Here is a 20,082-nt window from a genome sequence, read left to right on the forward strand (position 1 = left end):
TCCATCGCGTCAAGGAAAGATTGGATATCTCTATAATTGAGAAAGTGTTCATACTTGTTCTGGAACGAACAACCCTAACATGAGACGAAATGACCCAGCACCAACATGGCGATGCTGCGCGTATTAACACGTTCGTCGCCACGGCACCCATATTCGGGTGACGGGTGTATTTCCTGGGGGGCCCCGTCACATCAAAAAGTGTGTGACGCTCTCTTATTTGAGTTTACCGCTCAGCTTCGCCACACGTTTCAAATATGGGAGTTCTCCCTCTTTGCTTTCTCTCTCTGAAAATTTCTGTGGGCCCAGCTAGTAAAACTACCAAAATGAGCATGGCGACGAACGTGTTAACACGTTAATCGTCACGCTCCTATTGGTTGTTTTACTTGCCGGGCCCAGAGAAAATCTCGGAGCAAGAAAGCAACCAGGGAGAACTCCACTATTTCTAACGTGTGGCTAAACTGAGCTGCTAACTTGAGTGAGAGAGTGTCCCATGCTTTTTGATGTGACGAGGCCTCCCAGGGAATCACTCGTCACCCGAATATGGGTGCCATGGCGACGAACGTGTTAACGGCAGTAATGTGCGCCATAATCATCGGAATTCTGTTGTATTTCAGTGTAGCAGATTAGGTTAGCTCAACTGCTGTAACCTCATCTAGCCGAGATACCAACTACGCCACATGGAATCCGCGACACATGCGGAAACACTAAGAAAATGACGGGGCCCAATCAGGAGCGTCGACATCACCGAGTGGTCGTATCGGAGGAGCTGATAAAAGACCGACGCACCATTGGGCCGGCCTCTTATACCTTGGGTACGCGAATCCGTAAAGTGTCACAAAACTGCGATAGGAAAAGTTTAATTGTTCGATGTAGGTACCGAACCTTTATCGTTAAATTGTTTCCGATTCTTAATTCTGGATCTCAACTGGAATAATTGGTCTAGAATTTTTTTGCCTGGAAATATTTGAGCCAATTTTAATCCGCCTGAGAAAAAATCCAGCTTCTGTGGTAAAGAGAGTGGCTATCAAAGAAATAGTTGGTTGGTTAGCTTTTAGCAGTCATTACTTTCGATATTGGTAACAGCTCATATCAACGGCCATGAGCTTCACTTCTGTTAAAAACAAACTGAAAGCGCCTGGTTCCACTTTTGATTTTGGTTAAAGCCTCCATTCCCCATTAGCCAATATGTACCAGAGAACAAATCTGACAGCGAGTACTCAAATATGTAAATTATTCCACTACATCCCACAACAGTGTTTACTTGCAATCAGTGAAGCATAAATCCTTTCCTGACAGTTATAAACGAATCCTAACCAGCTGATTACTCTTTTTAGCAGCGCTTTCATTCCCCCGCAACTCGGTTCCTCTAGCACAAACAAATCGCTGCTCCCTTCCGAAGTGGTCCACGCGTGTGGAGGTTAATCGCGTGAGATAACGTTTCGGAATCGCATTCATAAATGTGTATCATTCAAACAAACAACAGTTGCTCAATACTTATGAACCAGGGAACATATGGGGTAAAAGTCCGATTCCGAGTCCGAAATAATCCCTACTGGAAACAAATCGCGTTTCGCTAAATTAACCACTCAACTCTGGTTGGTTCAATTTTCCGACCCACTGATTTCCGGAAGGGCGCCCGGACCCAAAAAAAAACTTCCGCCGATCCGTAATGGCAATGTTTGTTTATTTTTATTTATTCTTCTCAAACGTAAAATATTTGGCCACCAGTCAGCGGGTTAGTGGGTTAGAGTGCGTTTGTGGTTTTTCCGGTGGTAGATTTCCATTCTCGCTTCGCAGGGCACACTCTGCCTGATCCCTGAAACTCAAAACAGGCTTTAAATGGCTTGCAGACTTGTTAGCTCCCGTTAATCAGCAGCTGGCAGCAGCAAAATGGCGGCAGCTGTCCAGCTGAAGCTACACGGCTATGTATGGCACTTTAAGTTTATAATTGACAGGCTTGTCGCTCCCGTCCAACATCGAAACGACGATGTCATGTATTTCCGAGCGCGCGGGTAATCCCATTTGCATGTTCCCGGATTTGTGGCAAACATCTCGTCCTAGGCGGGTGGACTTAGCGTATTCCTATGCGTATGTCAACGTGACCTCGAACAGACACAGAATGCTAAGGAAATGGCAAGACAAATTGAAAATGGACGACGACAACGACGACGTTTGACTTACTGTTGTTTGGCTCTGTAATTTGGTTGTTCAACAATCAGAAAGCCATTTGTTCCACTAGCCGGGAAATCCATTGATTAATATTAAGCAGCTAACAAACATGATTCAGAGGAATAGTTTTTCGCTGTTGAATGTTGGATTTATGTTCCAAGTAACTTTCAAAATCCAGTTTGATTTAAAAAATAACAAAAAAGGCTTATTTTACTTCGACTTCAATAAATTATTCTGACATGGTTCTTATTTTGCCCTCTAAAATGCCTTATGAAACATTTTCCTATATATTTGAAAAAAAAAACGATATCAAAATGTGAACGAATACCTTCTTACGAACCTGTTTCAATCTGCAATAGTCCTTTCAAACTTATTCGAGACATTCATATTCTTATACGGTTATGACAGGCCGCTTAGATTTTATCGGGACGTCTATAAACCGTTAACCTATGAGGAATAAATTATGAATAGACTAAAAGGTTTTTAAGTATTATTCGACGGAATAATAAGAGGTTTAAAAAAAATAGTCGTCTACACCCACAAAAAAGACTCTACTCCAACAATGAACTTCCTTGGAGGTGGAATTAGCGGTATAAGATTCTCTGTCGGACTGGCTTTAACAAGCTTCCTTATAGCTGGCATTGTACTCCCAGCGCAACCGCATTTATCATGTCTGAAAGAAATCAAACAGAACATATTCCATATCCTATCACAAGACAAAGCAGGATGGAAACAATCAGCCAGCAAGGATGGCGACAATCAGCCAGCAGTACACTTTTTGCTGAATTTGGCATTGAATTTTTGCAACCTCTTCCATGTGCGTAGTCTTTAGTACAGGGCTTTTTGGAATCCTTGGTGAACCTTTTAGGAATCAATGTAATACGTTTTATGAAAACTTCACCCAAAGAAGAGTTTGCAAAATTTACTCCATACAAGAGGTGGTGTCGGCTAGTGAGGAAGGCTTCGTGATAGCCAATGTCAACGGGATTTTCGTCTGTAGCTGCTACGCCAAAGGAGATCCTAGGAGAGGTTCGGCGTCATGATGGACAAAATCATTGAAGGTGTCACGGGTAGAAGCCCCGTTGTCATCAGCGGCCATAGTCCGTAGAATGGGGTAGTCGCCTTACAAACCCTAGGGGTCAACTTCTACTGGAAGCCCTAGCAAGGCTGAACGTAAACCTGGGGAATGTAGGCGATACAAGGACCTACCACAAGAATGGGAGCGAGTCCATCATTGAAGTCACATTCTGTAGTTCGGGCTGGACGAGCGACTGGAGGGTGTGCGATGCGTTCATCGATCAAGGTGGGAGACGGATATCGCAGACCTGCATACTAGCTGCCTACGGGCTAAGCGATATATACAGAGAGCGAGGACCCCTTCAGAGAGAAAGGAGCATAGAGTGTCCTACGCAAGAGCGAGGTCTGCCCTCTGCATTTCTGTGAGGACGCCAACGACAACCCCTGAGTCGACGCTTACAGCATTGTCATGGCCAAGGGTGTGCCGCAGAAAACGTGCCCGAACAAACTGCGCGAAATAGTCTACGAGTTGTCCCCTCAGAACGGGTAAGTTATCTGGTCGGGGGTCCCATATGACTGGGATACGCGTAAGAAGGAGCAGATTTTGTTGGACATTGCGAAGTCCCTCCTTTGTTCAACTAGCTCCGGGTCAGGAAAGCATTCCTAACGTAGCAGTGAAGGCCGCGTTCATGGAACACCTGAAATGTTACGGACCTGAAATGTTCCGGTCATCACTGCAACAGTGTGTGGATGAGAGGAACTTCCCAGGTATGTGGAAGCGGCAGGAATTGGTACTCCTGCCAAAACCAGATAAACCACCAGGTGACCCATGAGCTTATCGCCTGATATGTCTGGTGGAAAGGTGTATGAGAAGGTAGTCCAGAACAGGATACAGCCTTACACCGATCGCGGAAACGGATTATCCGATAAACAGTTTGGTTTTCGGAAAGGCCGCAGCACGGGGGATGCCATTCGACGTGTCATCGAAGGGCCAGACGAAGCCAGACTGAAGAAGAGAACAGGAGACCAGTTTTATGCAGTGGTCACCCTTGACGTGAAGAACGCCTTCAACAGCGTCAGTTGGGCAGCGATTGCGTCGTAGCTGATTCGTATGAGGATTCCGGTATATATCTGTAGGATGGTGGAGTGTTACTTCCGTAACACTCCGCCAACTACAGTATATGACCAGCGAGGGACTGGGAACAGTGAGTGTCTTGGCAGAGGTTCCACAAGGATCAATACTTGGCCCGGTATTGTGGAACATCGTTAACGACGAACTGCTAAGACTGCGTCTTCCTACGGGAGTGATACTTGTGGGATTCGCCGACGACGTGGTTCTCCTGGCATCGGGTCCATCAACTGAAGAGGTCCAGCTAAGCTCACCACAAGACCGAGATGGTGCTGATCACCAACCTGAGTTCAGCACAATCAGGGACGATTGCAGTTGGACCGTACGCAATCGATTCCAAGCGGGCGATCAAGTACCTGAGCGTGATAATCGACGAATGGCTGAGTTTTACGGCCCACGTCGACTACGCCTGCAAAAAAGTGGCTATGGCGACAGCAGCGCTCTCGCGGGCCTTGTCGAACAGCTCGGTGATCCTCTGCAGCAAAAGGAGGGTCTTGGAGAGCGTGACCTTGTCTATTTTGCGATACGGAGTGTCAGCCTTGAGCAGGCAGTGTAACTTGCAGACTCTGCAGCGTGCAGCGGCTGATGAACCTGCGAGTTATCAGCGTATACCGAATAGTGTTCTCGGTAGATGCTGAAGTTATGGCGGGGGTCATGCCCATCACGGTCTTGCTGGAGGAAGATATCTTCTGTTACAAGCAAAGAAACATACCCGATGTGCTGAAACAAGCCAGATAGGCCTCGATGTTCAGCTGGCAGCACCAGTAGGACAGCTCTGGACACGGCCGTTGGATCCATCGATTGATTCCTAGAGTCGGATTTTGAATAGATCGGAGACATGGAGAGGTGAATTTCTGCATGACGCAGTTTTTGACTGGTCACGTATGCTTCAACAGTTCCACCATTGGTTTGGACACGTGGCCTCGCCATTCTGCCCAACCTGTGGTGACACAGTTGACACACAACATCGTTTGGAAGATGTGTGAGGATGCCAATACTTGGCGCGTGGTCAGCGATGGGTTCACCCGGATCATGACTGCCCTGCAGAGGAGTTGGAACCAGCATCAGTCCGGTGAAGGGTGACTCCTTCGACAGGGAGTATCTGAGTAGTGCTTCCGAACCTAGCTGTAAAGCGTACAAAGATAAGATTTTACCTTCTGCGTATGTCGAGCTGTTAGGTACGTCGCGAACGTTGTGTGGGTTACCTCCACCGCCGCGGAGTATCCGAGTAGAACACGCTTCCTACGACGGAAGCTGCGGGGATAAGACTTTACCTTCTTCACAGTTGAACTCGTAGGGGGGAGAGTATTCACGCCGCCGAATACTCTCGGGTAGAGTAACTTCACGTCGTCGGCAGGTGTGTCACTCGAGTCGGCGTAGGATGACGTCTTCGTCGAGAATCATCCGAGTAGTTTTGTAAACCCCGAACGTGTGTGACAGGCGCGTGCTCAAGATGAGCTGTTCTCGATTCGGCAAACGGACGGGCAAATAGTAGAGGGCATCGAGTTACGAGTAAAGGCCGAACCTCTTGTCCTCTGATAAGAGGTCCTTAGTCTTGAATCGTAACAAGAGGCAGGGTATATATGCTGGACTAGTACGTATAAACGAGTATTGCCGTTGAGCTCTTTGCGCGACTATGGTCTCCCATCCCGGGTATAGACTTCGTTGCAGGTTTGGATGGGAATTATGGCTAGAGGTCCCATGTAGACTTTGTTGCGTAGGGGTACGTAGTATCTAGAGTCGTCCAATTGCACCCATGGACAATCCGTAAAAAAGATGATCAACCTAGGGTAACCTGGGTGATCAATTTATAAAAAAAAATTGGAGGATGAGGGTTAATTGACAAAGTCTATGTGTCACGGCCAATCCCAAAAAAAGCACAGCGGTGTCTTCCTGGCTTTTAGCTGATAGTTTCCATCTTCCTTTCAAGGGAGACCTATGTCTTATGAAGGAAACAGATTGAAAATGGATTCCCATTGAGTGGGAATTGGAAACGAGAACTTGTATTTCCGTTTTTCTACTGCCAGTCTTACATACACACGCACAGCTGCTAAAGCCGGGCAGCTTGGCCGGAGGTTGTTTGTCGGTGGATTGAAAGAAGGAAATGACCTTTTTACATACACATGCACAGCGCTTGGTTCGAGTATATTCTCCTGGCTGCCTAGTGTTGGCCGGTGATTATTTCCATCCTCCTATGAACACGTTTTTAATTTGTTTCTTCCAATCATACACAATGCAGTTGCGCTTAAATTATCATGCCGGCGGTATCAAATCGAATCAATGCCCCTCGCGTTCTTATCTTATATATGTAAAGTTACGCTGTGATATCGAGAACTCATGATTGGAGTAAGACAGGCATGTCAAACTGGGGGATTGCGGGCCGCATGCGGCCCGCGGCTTTGGTCAATGCGACCCGCGTAGCCTCGTCTTAAATTGTCACAAAAAAACACCACTGATGTTTATGTAAAATATTACTGCGAAAAACAAAAGTTGAATGTAACGTTTTCAATTTAATGCAAATGTTTTTCGATGTTCAAATTTCCTCTCAGAAAAACACGCGTAACATTGTTGCTCTGAACCACAGTTTGAGGTGATTCCCGCTTCCGTGTAAGATTGTGTGTAAACATTCATAGCGTAAACAACATAAATATCTTCCAAGTATTTTGGTTCTATTATTTTTGTTTTACCGAAGAAACAACAGCATATTGTGATATTTTTCATTGTAAAAAATAAAATTTATCCGTTCCCGTGGCTTCAATCATCGCCAATTTTGGACATTTTTGGAAGACATTGGACATGAATTCGATTGTGTTCCCTACTACACAGAAGTATGCTGGCTTTTCTGCCACAATACCTATGTATATTAAAAAGATTTTGTTTTGCTACGAGAGGAAATATTATTATTTATGGAAATGAAAGGTGAACCTGTTGAACATTTTTAAGCAAACGACTGGGTTCAGGATTTGGCATTTGCCGTTGATCTCACTGGCCACCTGCAAGATTTGAACTAAAAACTTCAAGGAAAAGAAAAAAATATCATAACTGCTTGTGAAGATGTAAAAAACTTTCCAGCGAAGTTACGGTTATGGATCAACCAAATTTCCAAAAACCTTGCCGTGTCAAGAACTGAAAAAATCAAATGATGCTGCATCATTTTGTAAATACGTACTTCACCAAGAATCGTTACTAGATGCATTCAAAAGCCGTTTTCATAACATACGAGCAAGAATTTTCGTTGTTTGTATCTCCATTTTCGCTTGCTCCTGAAAATGCTGCTGATAATTTGCAACTACAGTTGATAGAGCTGCAGTGCGATTCTTTATTAAAAGAGAAATACATTGAATGGCTGTACCAAATTTTTACAGCTAGACCTGAACGCTACGTTGAGTATTCTTGCTATGTTTGCAAGTAGGTACCTATCTATGTGAGTAATTTTTTCCATAATGAAAGCTACAAAAACTTCTCATCGTTCGAGATTATCTGATAAAAAATAATTATCAATAATGAAAGTGTCAGTGACAAATAAACCTCAACCTGATATTAATATCTCAGAAAAGATGTCAAGCATCAGGACAATAGATATAATGCATTATAATATAAGAATGTTAAACATTAAAGGCTTTTATAAAAATTTAACGTAAAATTTTATTTAAAGTTTACTCATCACTATATTCCATTGTATTGTATCTAATCTCCGCCATAGTAATATGTCATGTTTTCCAACTGTTTTTGGCTAGGCCCTCTACGTCATAGAAATTTTTTAATGCGGCCCGCACAGCTAAACGAGTTTGACTTGCCTGGAGTAAGAGCTGAATTTTGGGTGTTCATACTTGATATAACCAATTTAAAATTTTCATCAACCATGAAATTCGTTTTCGTAAGTACTCAACTCAAATTTATTTATCAAAATGAGCATGCAATTGAAGGCTTTCGGTGGCTCAACAGTCTCGAGCCAAAAACAGCTCTAGAGACCCATTAAAATACAAATTGAATAACAAACCGACATGCAAAGTGTTCCGTGCATGTTCCGCAACAATTCTTTCCGCAGCCTTTCTCCCAAAAGGCTCGTCGTCATAATTGATTCTTGTAATTCCGACTTAGCAATTAACCCCGCGGTCTAAGTGTGTGCGGTATTGTGGCAAACGTCAAAAACAGCCGAACCGAATGAATGAAAATAAAACTCTAGATTTGGATAAAAAATAGCTCTGCAAAGCTGCGGCAGCAACAAGATTCAGGGGCTTCGCCCCGAGCACCGTTTTATTAGAACCGATCACGTGAAGGAATTTCACGTTAGAAATGTTCGCACGAAAACACGAAAACCGATTCGCCATATCCAAAATCCTCTACATATTAAAACGGTGTGGCCCGACAAACAGCAGTCGGTCGTTAAATCTGTTGAAATATTAACCCGAAACCAGGCAGGCAACCGAAAACCGAACAGCGATTAAGCATGGTCGATGAAACCCTTGGAAGCCAAAACCAGGGGAACAAAAAAAACACAAAACAAAAAAATAACGCGTGCAAACATTTATAAGCTAATTCACGGTTTTTATTTTATTTTTTTCTTTCTCTTCTTCTTCTCTCAATTACAGAAGCTGATTACACTCTAGACGACTCGTTTTGGAATGAGGAGAGTCCTGTTGGTAAGTTTTTCCCTTGAGTAAAAGACGACTAAAAAAAAAAAGTTCTAGCCCCACCAACCCGCATTGCTGGGAGCAAGGAAAGCCAAACAAAAGATTCTCGATTGGGAGAGGAAGAAGAAACGAAAAAACTCAACAAGAAGGAGAGGGGGAGCAAATATGAGCGTTTCGGTTTTCGGTAATGATCGTTTTTCATGCGCTTGAAGCAAGCGTTTAGAGCTAAACTTGGTTCCATTATTAGCAACCAAGAGGTAAGGAAGAATAAAAGTTAGGGGCCATAGGGATTTGAAAAAAAACGAGAGCCTCAGGTACGTTGTAGTATCTCAGCCTTTAAAGAGCAAAATACTCGTGTAAAGAGGGATTAATGTTAAAGGTTACCTAAGAATATGGTGAACCTGGATAATTAACTATGAACACCAAGCCAAAAAAATGCTGTAAGTGCTTACATATATGGAAGTGAGAAATCTTAAAAAAAGTTCAAAAATGACCTCATTTCATTCGATTGAAAATCTACAATAATAATCTGAGAATTAATAACACAATTGGAGATTTTTTTTGAAGAAACTTTTCTGATAACTTTGGCATTTTTCCTAGAAGCAATAATTTTGGCCCTAACGGGGCAGTCTATGGAATTGGAGGAATGACTACCTGCGCAATTCACATACTTGAAAAATTCTGCTTGTGGTTTATCACCACCAAAAAGTCATTTAGATTTTTCATGATCCAATGAGCCGCAAAGCATACATCTGGCATTCATTCTAAAATTTTTAGTTGCGGGGCCAATGAGCTTGACAACGACAACATTGCGTTATATTTTTAAGAAAATTTGTGGAAGAGGAGGTTCAAACTTGACTCGACAATGAAACATAAGACGAGCCTTTGCAAATGCCTTTGCAAATTTGCAAATTATTAACCTGATTCTATTCTGATTCCATTAAGAAGATGAAATAAAGCTCAGGGGCACTTGGATCGGAGAAAAACCAAGCAAAGAATTTAATTCGGTTGTGACATCCGGAGTCTGATCGCCGGTAGAGTGTCCAGTTCCCGGCTATTTTCGCGTTCCCGGAAATTGGGAAATCTGGTGGCTTGTTTGCCGGGAATTCCCGGGATCCCGGGAAATATTAAAAAAAAAGTCCATAATTTGTTCAAAATGTACTCTTCCTTATGGGTTTTAACTTATTTTTAATCAAATAAATCAAACTGTTTTCGATAATGATAAATTAAAAACAGCCAAAAAACTATGAAATAACCTGAATAAGTCAAATGAAGAATTCATTCATGCAATTAGGGGACAATAAAAAAAAACTTTTTATTTGTTTGGTTGATTCAACCATTTTTCGTTTTTCTGAACACTTTACATATTTGCTCTTAATATGCAAACAAAACAATGTCTTCTTCATTCTTAAGTTTTGAAATTCAACTGGCTTTCAAAGCCAAAGGGAAACAAGAGCATAAATGTTACTTTCGAGAATACACAATGTACCTACCTGCTGCGCGATTTTTCATATATTTTTTTCGAAGTAATGTGGGTTTTCGTTCAATGAAAACGGTGTGGAAAAACATATGTGTTATCCTTTCACACATTTCTTTGCACAACATGGCTGCAAAATGTCTTCTGCTACAGGAATCGGCATATTCTCAATGAGTTTTGTTTGACAACATTTTCAAAAAGAACAATAAGAATAGTTCCGGAGGCTATCAGGCTGTTCTGCCGTGATATGACGAAGTGACGTATATCCTTTTTTTTCGATTTTGACTTTTTGACGCCATTTTGTGCGTTTTCCAATGAGCTTTCAAATGCTTTTAACAGATTTAAAAAATATTAAACAGTTTTTGAGAAAATTGAGAAAAACAATTCGCCAAAAGTGCGGTTTATACGCCGAAGTGACGCATATCCATGCGCTTTTGAAAGTGATACAGAACAATTTCAATAACCCGTATAATTTTCAAGCGACATTCCTCAGGTTTGGGAAAAAATCATTTTTGAACATGCCAATCTGTTTAAAATAAAATAGAGACGCCCCCCCTCCCTTTCCTCAGAAAAAGGGGTCTCCAACAACAAAGTTGTCGAGCCTTCTTGGTTAATAAAATTTGAATAGAATTGTCAAAATTTCATGACCGAATGAACGGGGGGATGGGGGGGGGGGGGGGAGGGGTGTGTGTTGTGTTTAACCTCCTAAGGAGAGTCAAAAAATGCTCTATTCGAATTTTAAATTTTTTATCAAATCTAGATGAACGTCAAAAATGAATAATGAGTAACAATCTCAACCCATAATTTAAACAATAATCTTGAAATCTACAATTCAGTTTTTCGAAAATTTCCTCACTTGTAAATAGAAATTTAGTCCCAAATACTGAATTTCAATAAGCTTAGGCTCGTAAGATTGCCCAGATTTTACCTGAATTGTATTACTTTATTTGCAAAAGCAAACAAAAATTTCTACTGCTTCATTCGAATAATGCATTTTTCTTAGAAGTTTTTTACAATTTTTGGAAATTTAAAATGTGATTTAAAATTTCCTGTAGTGTTTCTATATAAAAAAAATTTCCTTTTAATTGAATAATGTTGATATTTGCGGATAATTGGAAAAATGACTTCAGAAAGTTTCATAATGGTGATCCAGATTAGAAGCGGTGTCATTATTCGCCATTTTCATTTAAACTCACAAGTTGAATTTTGAATAAATAACTGAAGAATGAATCATATTGAAATCTAGAAATCGATAATCCAAATAAGAGATTTCCGTTTAAGAGTTCTGAGACAAACTACGAATTTAAGTAAATTCTTAATATTTAGGAATTGTTATCTGGAACTAAGATTCAATAATTGTTTTTAAATTCGATATTCAGATTAGAACTAAGATACAAGAGGTGAGGTTCAGACTCGGAAAAAAAATTTAAAACTCAGATTCAGATTCAACTTAAAGATAAGCTTTATAATCAAGATTGAAATATGAATGTGAGAATTTTATTATAGATTCAAATAGCATGAGTTTGTTGTTTCATAATTTTGATTCAGGATTCAAAATTATGTTTAATCAAAGTCCGTTTTGATCCACAAATCAAAAGAAATCTCAAATATAAAATAAAGTTTGGATTCATTAAGTTAACTGAAAAATCTAGATTTCAATAAACAAAAATATTCACAAGATTCTTGTTATAATATAAATGATCAATTATAAATTTTTGTTGGTGAAAAAACTTGTACATACGTTATCTTTAAGTGAAAATTCAGCTGAAAATATATTCTATGATTTTCATGAAAATAACAAAGTTTCATACTAAAATTATAAATTTAAATCGAGTTTTCAAGTGTAGAAAATAAATCTTAATTGAACCGCAAAATGTTCAATTTTGTGTTTCAAAGAATTAGCTTATTACTTGCTTTATTATAATTTATTATAATTTAAGGAAATAAAAAAGTTTTCTTCTAAATGATAACTTCAAATCTCTCGTTTATTTTTTAAAAGTTCATTAAAAAATAGGCAACTTCAAGGACTTATTTTTTTAAAAAGTTGGGGTTTAAAATAAATAACCAACTTTTAATGTAAACTTACTCAAACCTGAATACAAATTTGACACCTTTTAATGTTTTACTATAAATTATATATGCATTGTTCAAGCAAAATTATAAAGAAAAGACTTTGTCACTAAAACACCCCCATGAGCCGCTTCTTCCTACGGCCCTGCAACATCTAAATTAATTTAAAAACTTAAGAAATTATTTAACATTTGTAGAATAAAACTTGTTTTTCATAAATTTTAAATTGTTCTTTACTACAAATAAACTTGTTTGTGTGGTGAAATCAATAGTATTATTTATTTTTAAAGCTGTGCACTTGAGTTTTATTAACGAGAAGAATTCCATTTTCAAAAATGAGAAGAAGATTTTCAAAAATTCAAATATTTATTTGATAAGAAAATTATCAAATAGAAAAAAAAAATCAAAAATAAAAACTCCTTCAAAAACAATTTTTCATCGAGCTTTTCTCATCATTCATTTTATTTGGCATAAGTGGACAAAGTTTCTTTAAAATCGTTTTTTTTTCCTTGAGTTGTTTCACTGTGAACAATTAAAATCGCTTCCAATCTTCTTAAAAACAAGATTTATAATGAAACGAAAACGATCCTTTGACGAATTTCACCGCTTTGATTTCGGCCAGAGTTGGTCACTGGACACCCTATTTTTAACACCCTAAATTTCTTGCTCACTCGAATACAATTAAAGAATATCCAACGCATTGGCCTGAACTGAAGAACGAAATTTGTTCCGGTTACACGGCAAGACTATGGATAAACGTCACTCCGTCGGAGAATCGTCAAATCAAAACAAACGTTTATACGCCGAACTGACGCATATCCATTTGAATCAATTTTACGTATTTTACGCAAAGTGAAAAATTTTGTTTCAAAAGGCTGCATTTGTCATCAATCTTTGCATAAATTCTACAGATCACATTTTATGAAAAGTCCCAGATTAACGAATAAAGATTAAGAAGAGAAAATCGCTTTTATTCGCTAAAAACTAAAATGGTTTATACGTCACTTCGGCGTAACACGGCAGTGTTGTAATCGTACGGATTGTCCGAATCACGAGTGATTTTTTTTTTTTCGATTATAGTAGTTTTACCATCTTTATGGCATTCACGACTTAATCAACGTTGCAGTTGGCGGATCGTTATTGAAAAACTTATCCGGTACAACTGTGTTCGATGTTTACTCTTGGGCTCGAACTCGCAGACATCGGCTCAGGAGACAACAGACTTGCCAACTGAGCTATTTCACAAACCCACGAGTGAAATGAATACACCTTGTTTCTCTGATTAACTCAAACAAGGAATGACGTTTATTACTTTTCTCTATATCAATCAAGTTAGAATTATGATAGACTGGCAGTTAAGCTATTACAATGTAGGTATAGCAATATTATTCCCTCCTAGATGGTATTCTTTCTAACTATCTGATAATCAAAGATTGAGCCTACATGGAGGTTTGCTTTCTCTAGAGGATCTACGCAAAGTATTATGATCAGTGTCAATTGAAAGTCTAGCTTTAGTATGTCCTGCGTTACTAGGACCTGAACCTACTCTTGAATCAAAATCTACAATCTTATCTGGTGTCTTGACTTCTGAGGTTGACTTCGTATTGCGAGCCGGTCCTACATCGTCTAATGCCGGAGCACTGTCGTCCTTTACAGCTTCCGGCTGAACCTCGAGTTGATCCTCAAGTGGGCTCTCTACCATTGTTCGCCTTCTGGGTGTGTTCACTGCAGTGATTGAAATCCTCACCAATTTTCTCATCAGAGGCATTCAAAATACACACTTTGAGGCCTCGCATAGCTATACAGGAGACGATACATATACATTCATTCAAACCTCCCCCAATGAGGAGGATCTGCTCTGAGAGACACTATTCGTTTGCTGCCCCGAACGAACTCTCTCAACGTTCGGTTGCTACATGATGCATGAAGAAGACGAGGCACACATACTCATTTACGTTGTTGAATTTGAATAACTCGAATAACTCCAGCCGATAGCTGTCGTTAAGGAGAACATTAAGGTTGAGACAACAACAAAAACAACCGAACTTATTGCATTGCACGGCCCGCAACGTATAGTGCAAAGAGGGGGGAGGAAAAAGAAACGAAAAAACTAGCTGCCTGCGTGCGGTTGCTGTGCAATAATAGCAATAGCAGAAAAACCTCACGCATTCGATCCAGGCACAAACGAGGAGACTCGGGTTTGCTCTGCCTTTTGAATTCGGTTCCCTCAAGGTTGTAACAGGAGATGAGTGAGAGCCATCCGTTTGGTTTTTTGGATTCGCTGCCTCGAATGTATACTGCTCCTTGAAGGCGGGCCATATTGAGAGCGTATGCATCATCGGTTTTGTCGTTTTCGCTGCCTCAAAGCAACCTTTGCTTCCGAGTAAAGCAGTGAGCGAGAGAAGGTTGATCAATTCATGCTCAGCAAAATTCAATCACTGGTTCACTGTCAATTGGATTTCTGGTTTGTTCTGGTAGATCCTTGGTCCTTGCTTCAGTTGATCGATATGTCGCTTCCAAATCCTTCCGTCATCCAACTCGATCATGTAGTGCAGTTTGCCTACCATCTCTACCACTACTCCGCATTTCCACCTCTCTGCAGTCGACAGCAAGTCGCGAGCAGCTACTCTATCATTTATCATGAATGAACGTACAGGTATCTTTTCTCCTCGTGACATTTTCGGCCCTGTAGTGGGGTGCACAGTTCTGCGGTATAACATAAGTATTTTCTGCACCTCTCTATGGATATCGATACGTGAGCACTTTAAAGCTTTAATTTTGTCCTTGAACGTTTGAACATAACGTTCCGCCTGGCCATTTGTGGCGGGATGGTACGGAGCCCCCATCTTGTGCACTACTCCGTTTTTCTTGAGGAATGTTTGGAACTGTTCCGATGTAAATTGAGTGCCTCGATGTTACTAGCACCGACGGCAATCCTAAAGTGGCGAAAAATTCCCTCATTCGTTTGATTGTGGTCTCTGTAGTCATGTCGGAAATTATCTTCACTCAAGGCCACTAGCTATGAGCGTCAACAATGATCAAGAAGTTCAAACCCAAGAACGGTCCAGCAAAATCCGCATGAACTGTTTGGAATGGTTCTGTTGGGCATTCCCAGCAATGCATTGGTACTTTGGCGGGGTCAGCTCTATGGCAAACACAATATGTACAATCTCGAGCAAGATCTTCGATATCTCGGTCGATAGTTTCCCACCAACAATATGATCTCGCGAGTGATTTCATCCGGGAAACTCCAAAATAGCCGGAATGTAACTCGTTCAACACCCGACTTCTCAACGGTGATGGAACGTATAAACGTATACCTCGCATCAGGCATGCACTTTGCATACCGAACTCGTTCTGGTCAATTCCAAATCTGAAGTGGTATCTTTGAGCTCTTTCACGTCAACTGGAAGGGTTTCAATTTGATTAATTTGTACTATTTCGACCTACTCTATCTGGTTCCCGGATACTCCGGTCGATTACCGGCAATCGTGACATACCATCAGCATTCAAGAAACACAGCATAATGTTGCATACGCAGTGCAGAAAGAGTTGGTAGACCTTTGTTTGGCGAAAAGGTTTGAACAACAGGTTTGTTGTCGGTTACCAGGATAAACTTCCGCCCTAACAAATACTGGTAGAATTTTTTTACAACGAAGATAATTGCATGCACCTCCTTATCTACCTGGGGGTAATTCTGTTGAGTTGCGTTCAATGTTTGCGAAGCATACTGGATGGGTCGCTCACTGCCGTCCAGGTAAACGTGGCTCAAAACAGCTCCAACTCCGTACGGTGATGCATCGGTGGCTAACACAAGTGGCAGGTTATCGTCATAATGCACCAGCACACGAACAGATTGCATCTCCGCTTTCACCCATACGAACGCTTGCTCGCATGCATCGTTCCAGACGAAAGGTGTCTTGTCTTTCAGTAGATGGTTTATAGGATGAAGCTTTGTACTGAGATTCTCCATGAATCTACCGTAGTTGTTCACGAGTCCCAGAAAGGCACGAACTTGCCTACGGTTCTCTGGACGTGGCATACTTTGTATAGCATTCACATTTTGTTGCATCATATGTATTCCGTGACAGCCGACAACCGCCACAGATGTTCATTGTTGTTAGGCCCAGTAATCTTCAAGTCATCTAGAAAGACCGACACACCCGGTATGCCGTGCAAGATTTGTGAAATTTCTCTCTGGAAAATAGCAGGGTTTGAGGCTACCCCGTACATTAACCTTGTTGGTTGATACCGCCCCAGGTGGGTATTCAACGTCAGCATGGCTTGATCCTCCGGCCGCACTGTCGTTTGTATATAGGCTTGAACCAGGTCCAGCTTGGTGAATTTTTCTCCTCCCGCCATGTTGGAGAACATTTCGTTGATTGTAGGCAATGGATGTTCATCGATTAACAGATTCTTGTTAACTGTCAGCTTATAGTCTCCACATAAACGGATTTTATTGGCAGACTTCATCACCGGCACAATCGATGTAGCCCACTCGCTTCGATTCACCTTCACCAAGACGCCGCTCTTCACCATAGTCTGGATCTCACGTTCCACTTCAATTTTACCGATTGATTCGTCGAACACCGTAGCAAACTCTTCAACTAAACATTTGACCGCAGCAGGAAGAGGGGTGCGCAATGTGATTTTGTCCACGGAATTAGTGGAACCTCCCATGATGTCATTCCAATCCAACTGCATCCATTCCCTTCCAAGTAAGGGGTGTCGCTTAGCATCGACCACGAACAGCCGCAACTTATCTGTTTGGTTCTTATGCGACACATCTACTTCAATAACGCCGAAAACTCCTATCTTGTTACCGCAGTAGCTCCGAAGCTCAATATCGGTCGGCTGTATTTTAATGTCCGACAGATATTTTTTCTTTTCTCAAATCCCAAATGATGATGATCGCACAGCACGTTTCGGCACCCATGTAGTGCAGCAGCATATTTTTTCGATTGGCCTCCGAAACTCCTAGAAGTTGCAGCGCCCCTTGGAATCGCTTCACCCATCGAGACCACTTCGATTTGGATTTGTCGATTGGCTCAAAAACGAACGCGAGTAAAACAGTAGAAGCGCTTTCTCCTCTTTGGTTTTGCATTTCGTACCTCGAATTCGTCGATGACTGCACAGACACAGTAGCAGCAGCAACATCAACACGTACATTGCAACGCCAATATGTTCCCTCTCCGGAATGAGCCACAACGTGGAACGCCAATCGTCCGGACTTCCGGAAACAGCAGTAATTTTAAATACGACGCGGAATCGGATCTTTCCCTCTCGGAAAGTATACAGCAGAAACTTTTGCTTTAACGCAGGATTACTACTCCACTCGTCGCCAACTGTTGTAATCGTACGGATTGTCCGAATCACGAGTGAAATGAATACACGTTATTTCTCTGACTAACTCAAACAAGGAATGACGTTTATTACTTTTCTCTATATCAATCAAGTTGGAAGCATGATAGACTGGCAATTAAGCTATTACAATGTAGGTATAGCAATATTATAACACAGGCCTTTCCAAAGAAATAATTTCATACAAGTCGGGAATTCCCGGGATTGAAACTATGCTTCCCGGGAATCGGGAATTCCCGAATTTTTCAAATTCCCAGGACTTTCCGACCGAGAAATCCCGAGACGGACTCTCTAATCACGCAGTTCCCCTTCAACCGATCTGGAAAGAAATCTTCACATCCTTGACGAAAGAAACGATTTCTTTTCGAAAGGCATTGAAGTCAGAAATCGTGATCGTAATTGGTGGAACCTTTTCATTTTAAAGAGTGAAAGAAGAAGAAGGTTTCATATTACTCTTATCAGAATTAAATATGAATATTTCCTTATCACCGATGTTATCGGATATCGAATAAATTGGAAATTTCAACTTTTTTGGGCGAGGGAGCTGGATTAGGTCCGGCAATCCGTTTTCTTCCGACTTTGACGCCGGTCGATGACTTCCCCATGCTGGAAAGAAAAGAGAAAATAATGAATAAAAGAAACTGAAAATTATTTTAGCACTTAAAAGTGCTGACAGGTGAAAATATAAAATAAATATTGTTAAATGTTCCTGCAGGTACAAAGCAACGATACGATGCTCCGGCGTACGTATTGACGGCTCAACTGAAAATCGGAAATGGAGAAATTATTGAACTGCTCATAACAGAAAAAGGCATAAAATTTTAGGGACCGTAAAACGGAGTAACATTGATCACCGGGGTAACTTTGATCAACATGAAATTTTTCCACATAATCATCTAAAGCGAATATCTCAAAACTTTTTTCTACGTTTTTTAACAAATTCATAAGTTGAGTTTATAATTAAAAAAAAAAAAACTTGGTCGAATGCAAGTAAAAACGTAACTTCAAAATCTTGAAATATCTATTTTTTCGAAGGGTAGCAAACAAACACCCTTCCTGATGAAATCAAAGCGTTTAGAAGCAAACAGGTTGATTTATGTGAGAGTTCAGTGTGTTTTGAAGTGAATATTCGAAATTTAAAAATAGGGACATTTTCTAAGAGTAAGCCAGTCTAGGACAACAGGCCGAAAGGAGAAACACCAAAATTCAGCATTGTATATCTCCGAATTCAATGGGCCAATGAATGTGTTATAAAAATATTAAACATTTCACCCTTAACAGAAAAACAAAATGGAGAAATATTGAAAAAGCGATCAATCTTACCCCGGATTATAGTACCGCCCTAGCTATCGCATAAAACGGGCATAGTTTCATTTCCATTTTATTTAAATTGAAGAGCTTAACAATTCAAACTATTTGTACAAAAATTATTTCAAATCAACATCTGAAAACATTTATTTTGGGAACACAACGTAAAACCAAAGTCAATTATATGCCATATTATTACTTCAAAGGCCCTAAATCTAGCCCCAGTCAGCAGCAACGGATATTGGAAACCGCAATACAGCGCTAAAAACGGAAAAACCATATCCGAGATCAACCGGACAAAACTGAGGTTCATGATGATACTGCTGCTGAAGGAAGGTCCTAATAATGTACGGCTTTTTCCCTTAACGAAAGCATAACTAACCACAGAAAAAAAAATGAAATCTTTATTAACTTCCATCATCCTTATGGCAACGGAAGACGTAAGACCACCACATCAAGAACAAAGGGAAAAAACCTCATTTTCGGTGAGTTTTCCTACACGTTTAGCCCGAATCTTAACGGTGGCGTCCGTCGTCGCGGCAAGAGCTTCCCAAATTGGCTTCCGGGAATGCCTCATGTTGATGTTGAAGCTTCCGCTGACTGACACTGGCGCTGAAGTATGACTTCCCCCACGCGCGAGCCCGTCGGTCGGCCAGATTCTGCTTAGGCTCCTGCTGACGGCTCGGCTTTGGTGTCGTCGTAGCTTTCCTGTTTTTTTTTTACTTTGGTGCCCTCGTTTTTACCATTTCAGAGCAGATTCTTTTCCATAACCACGAACATACGCACGTCGCTGATTTTTTTTCCTTCTTCTGCTTCTGGTCTCTATGATGTAGACGTGTTATGAATTTTGGATCTGCCCTGTATGATGCCTTGTCAGGGCCACGACTATGACGATGACTGCGAATACGACAACGACG

The 20,082-nt window shown here is 40.9% G+C and overlaps 1 protein-coding gene across 10 annotated transcripts in view; it reads left to right on the forward strand.

Moving 5' to 3' along the window:
- Positions 1-20,082, forward strand: part of LOC129739173 (disintegrin and metalloproteinase domain-containing protein unc-71) — a 1,315,240-nt gene that overhangs the window by 549,108 nt on the left and 746,050 nt on the right. For all 10 annotated transcript variants that reach the window (XM_055730592.1, XM_055730589.1, XM_055730594.1 and 7 more), the window contains one exon: positions 8,908-8,958. In XM_055730592.1, the coding sequence (XP_055586567.1) occupies positions 8,908-8,958 (51 nt within the window). The remainder of the gene's footprint in view (positions 1-8,907; positions 8,959-20,082) is intronic.

This window comes from Uranotaenia lowii, chromosome 1, assembly GCF_029784155.1.
Source record: "Uranotaenia lowii strain MFRU-FL chromosome 1, ASM2978415v1, whole genome shotgun sequence".
In the NCBI taxonomy this organism is placed as follows: domain Eukaryota; kingdom Metazoa; phylum Arthropoda; class Insecta; order Diptera; family Culicidae; genus Uranotaenia; species Uranotaenia lowii.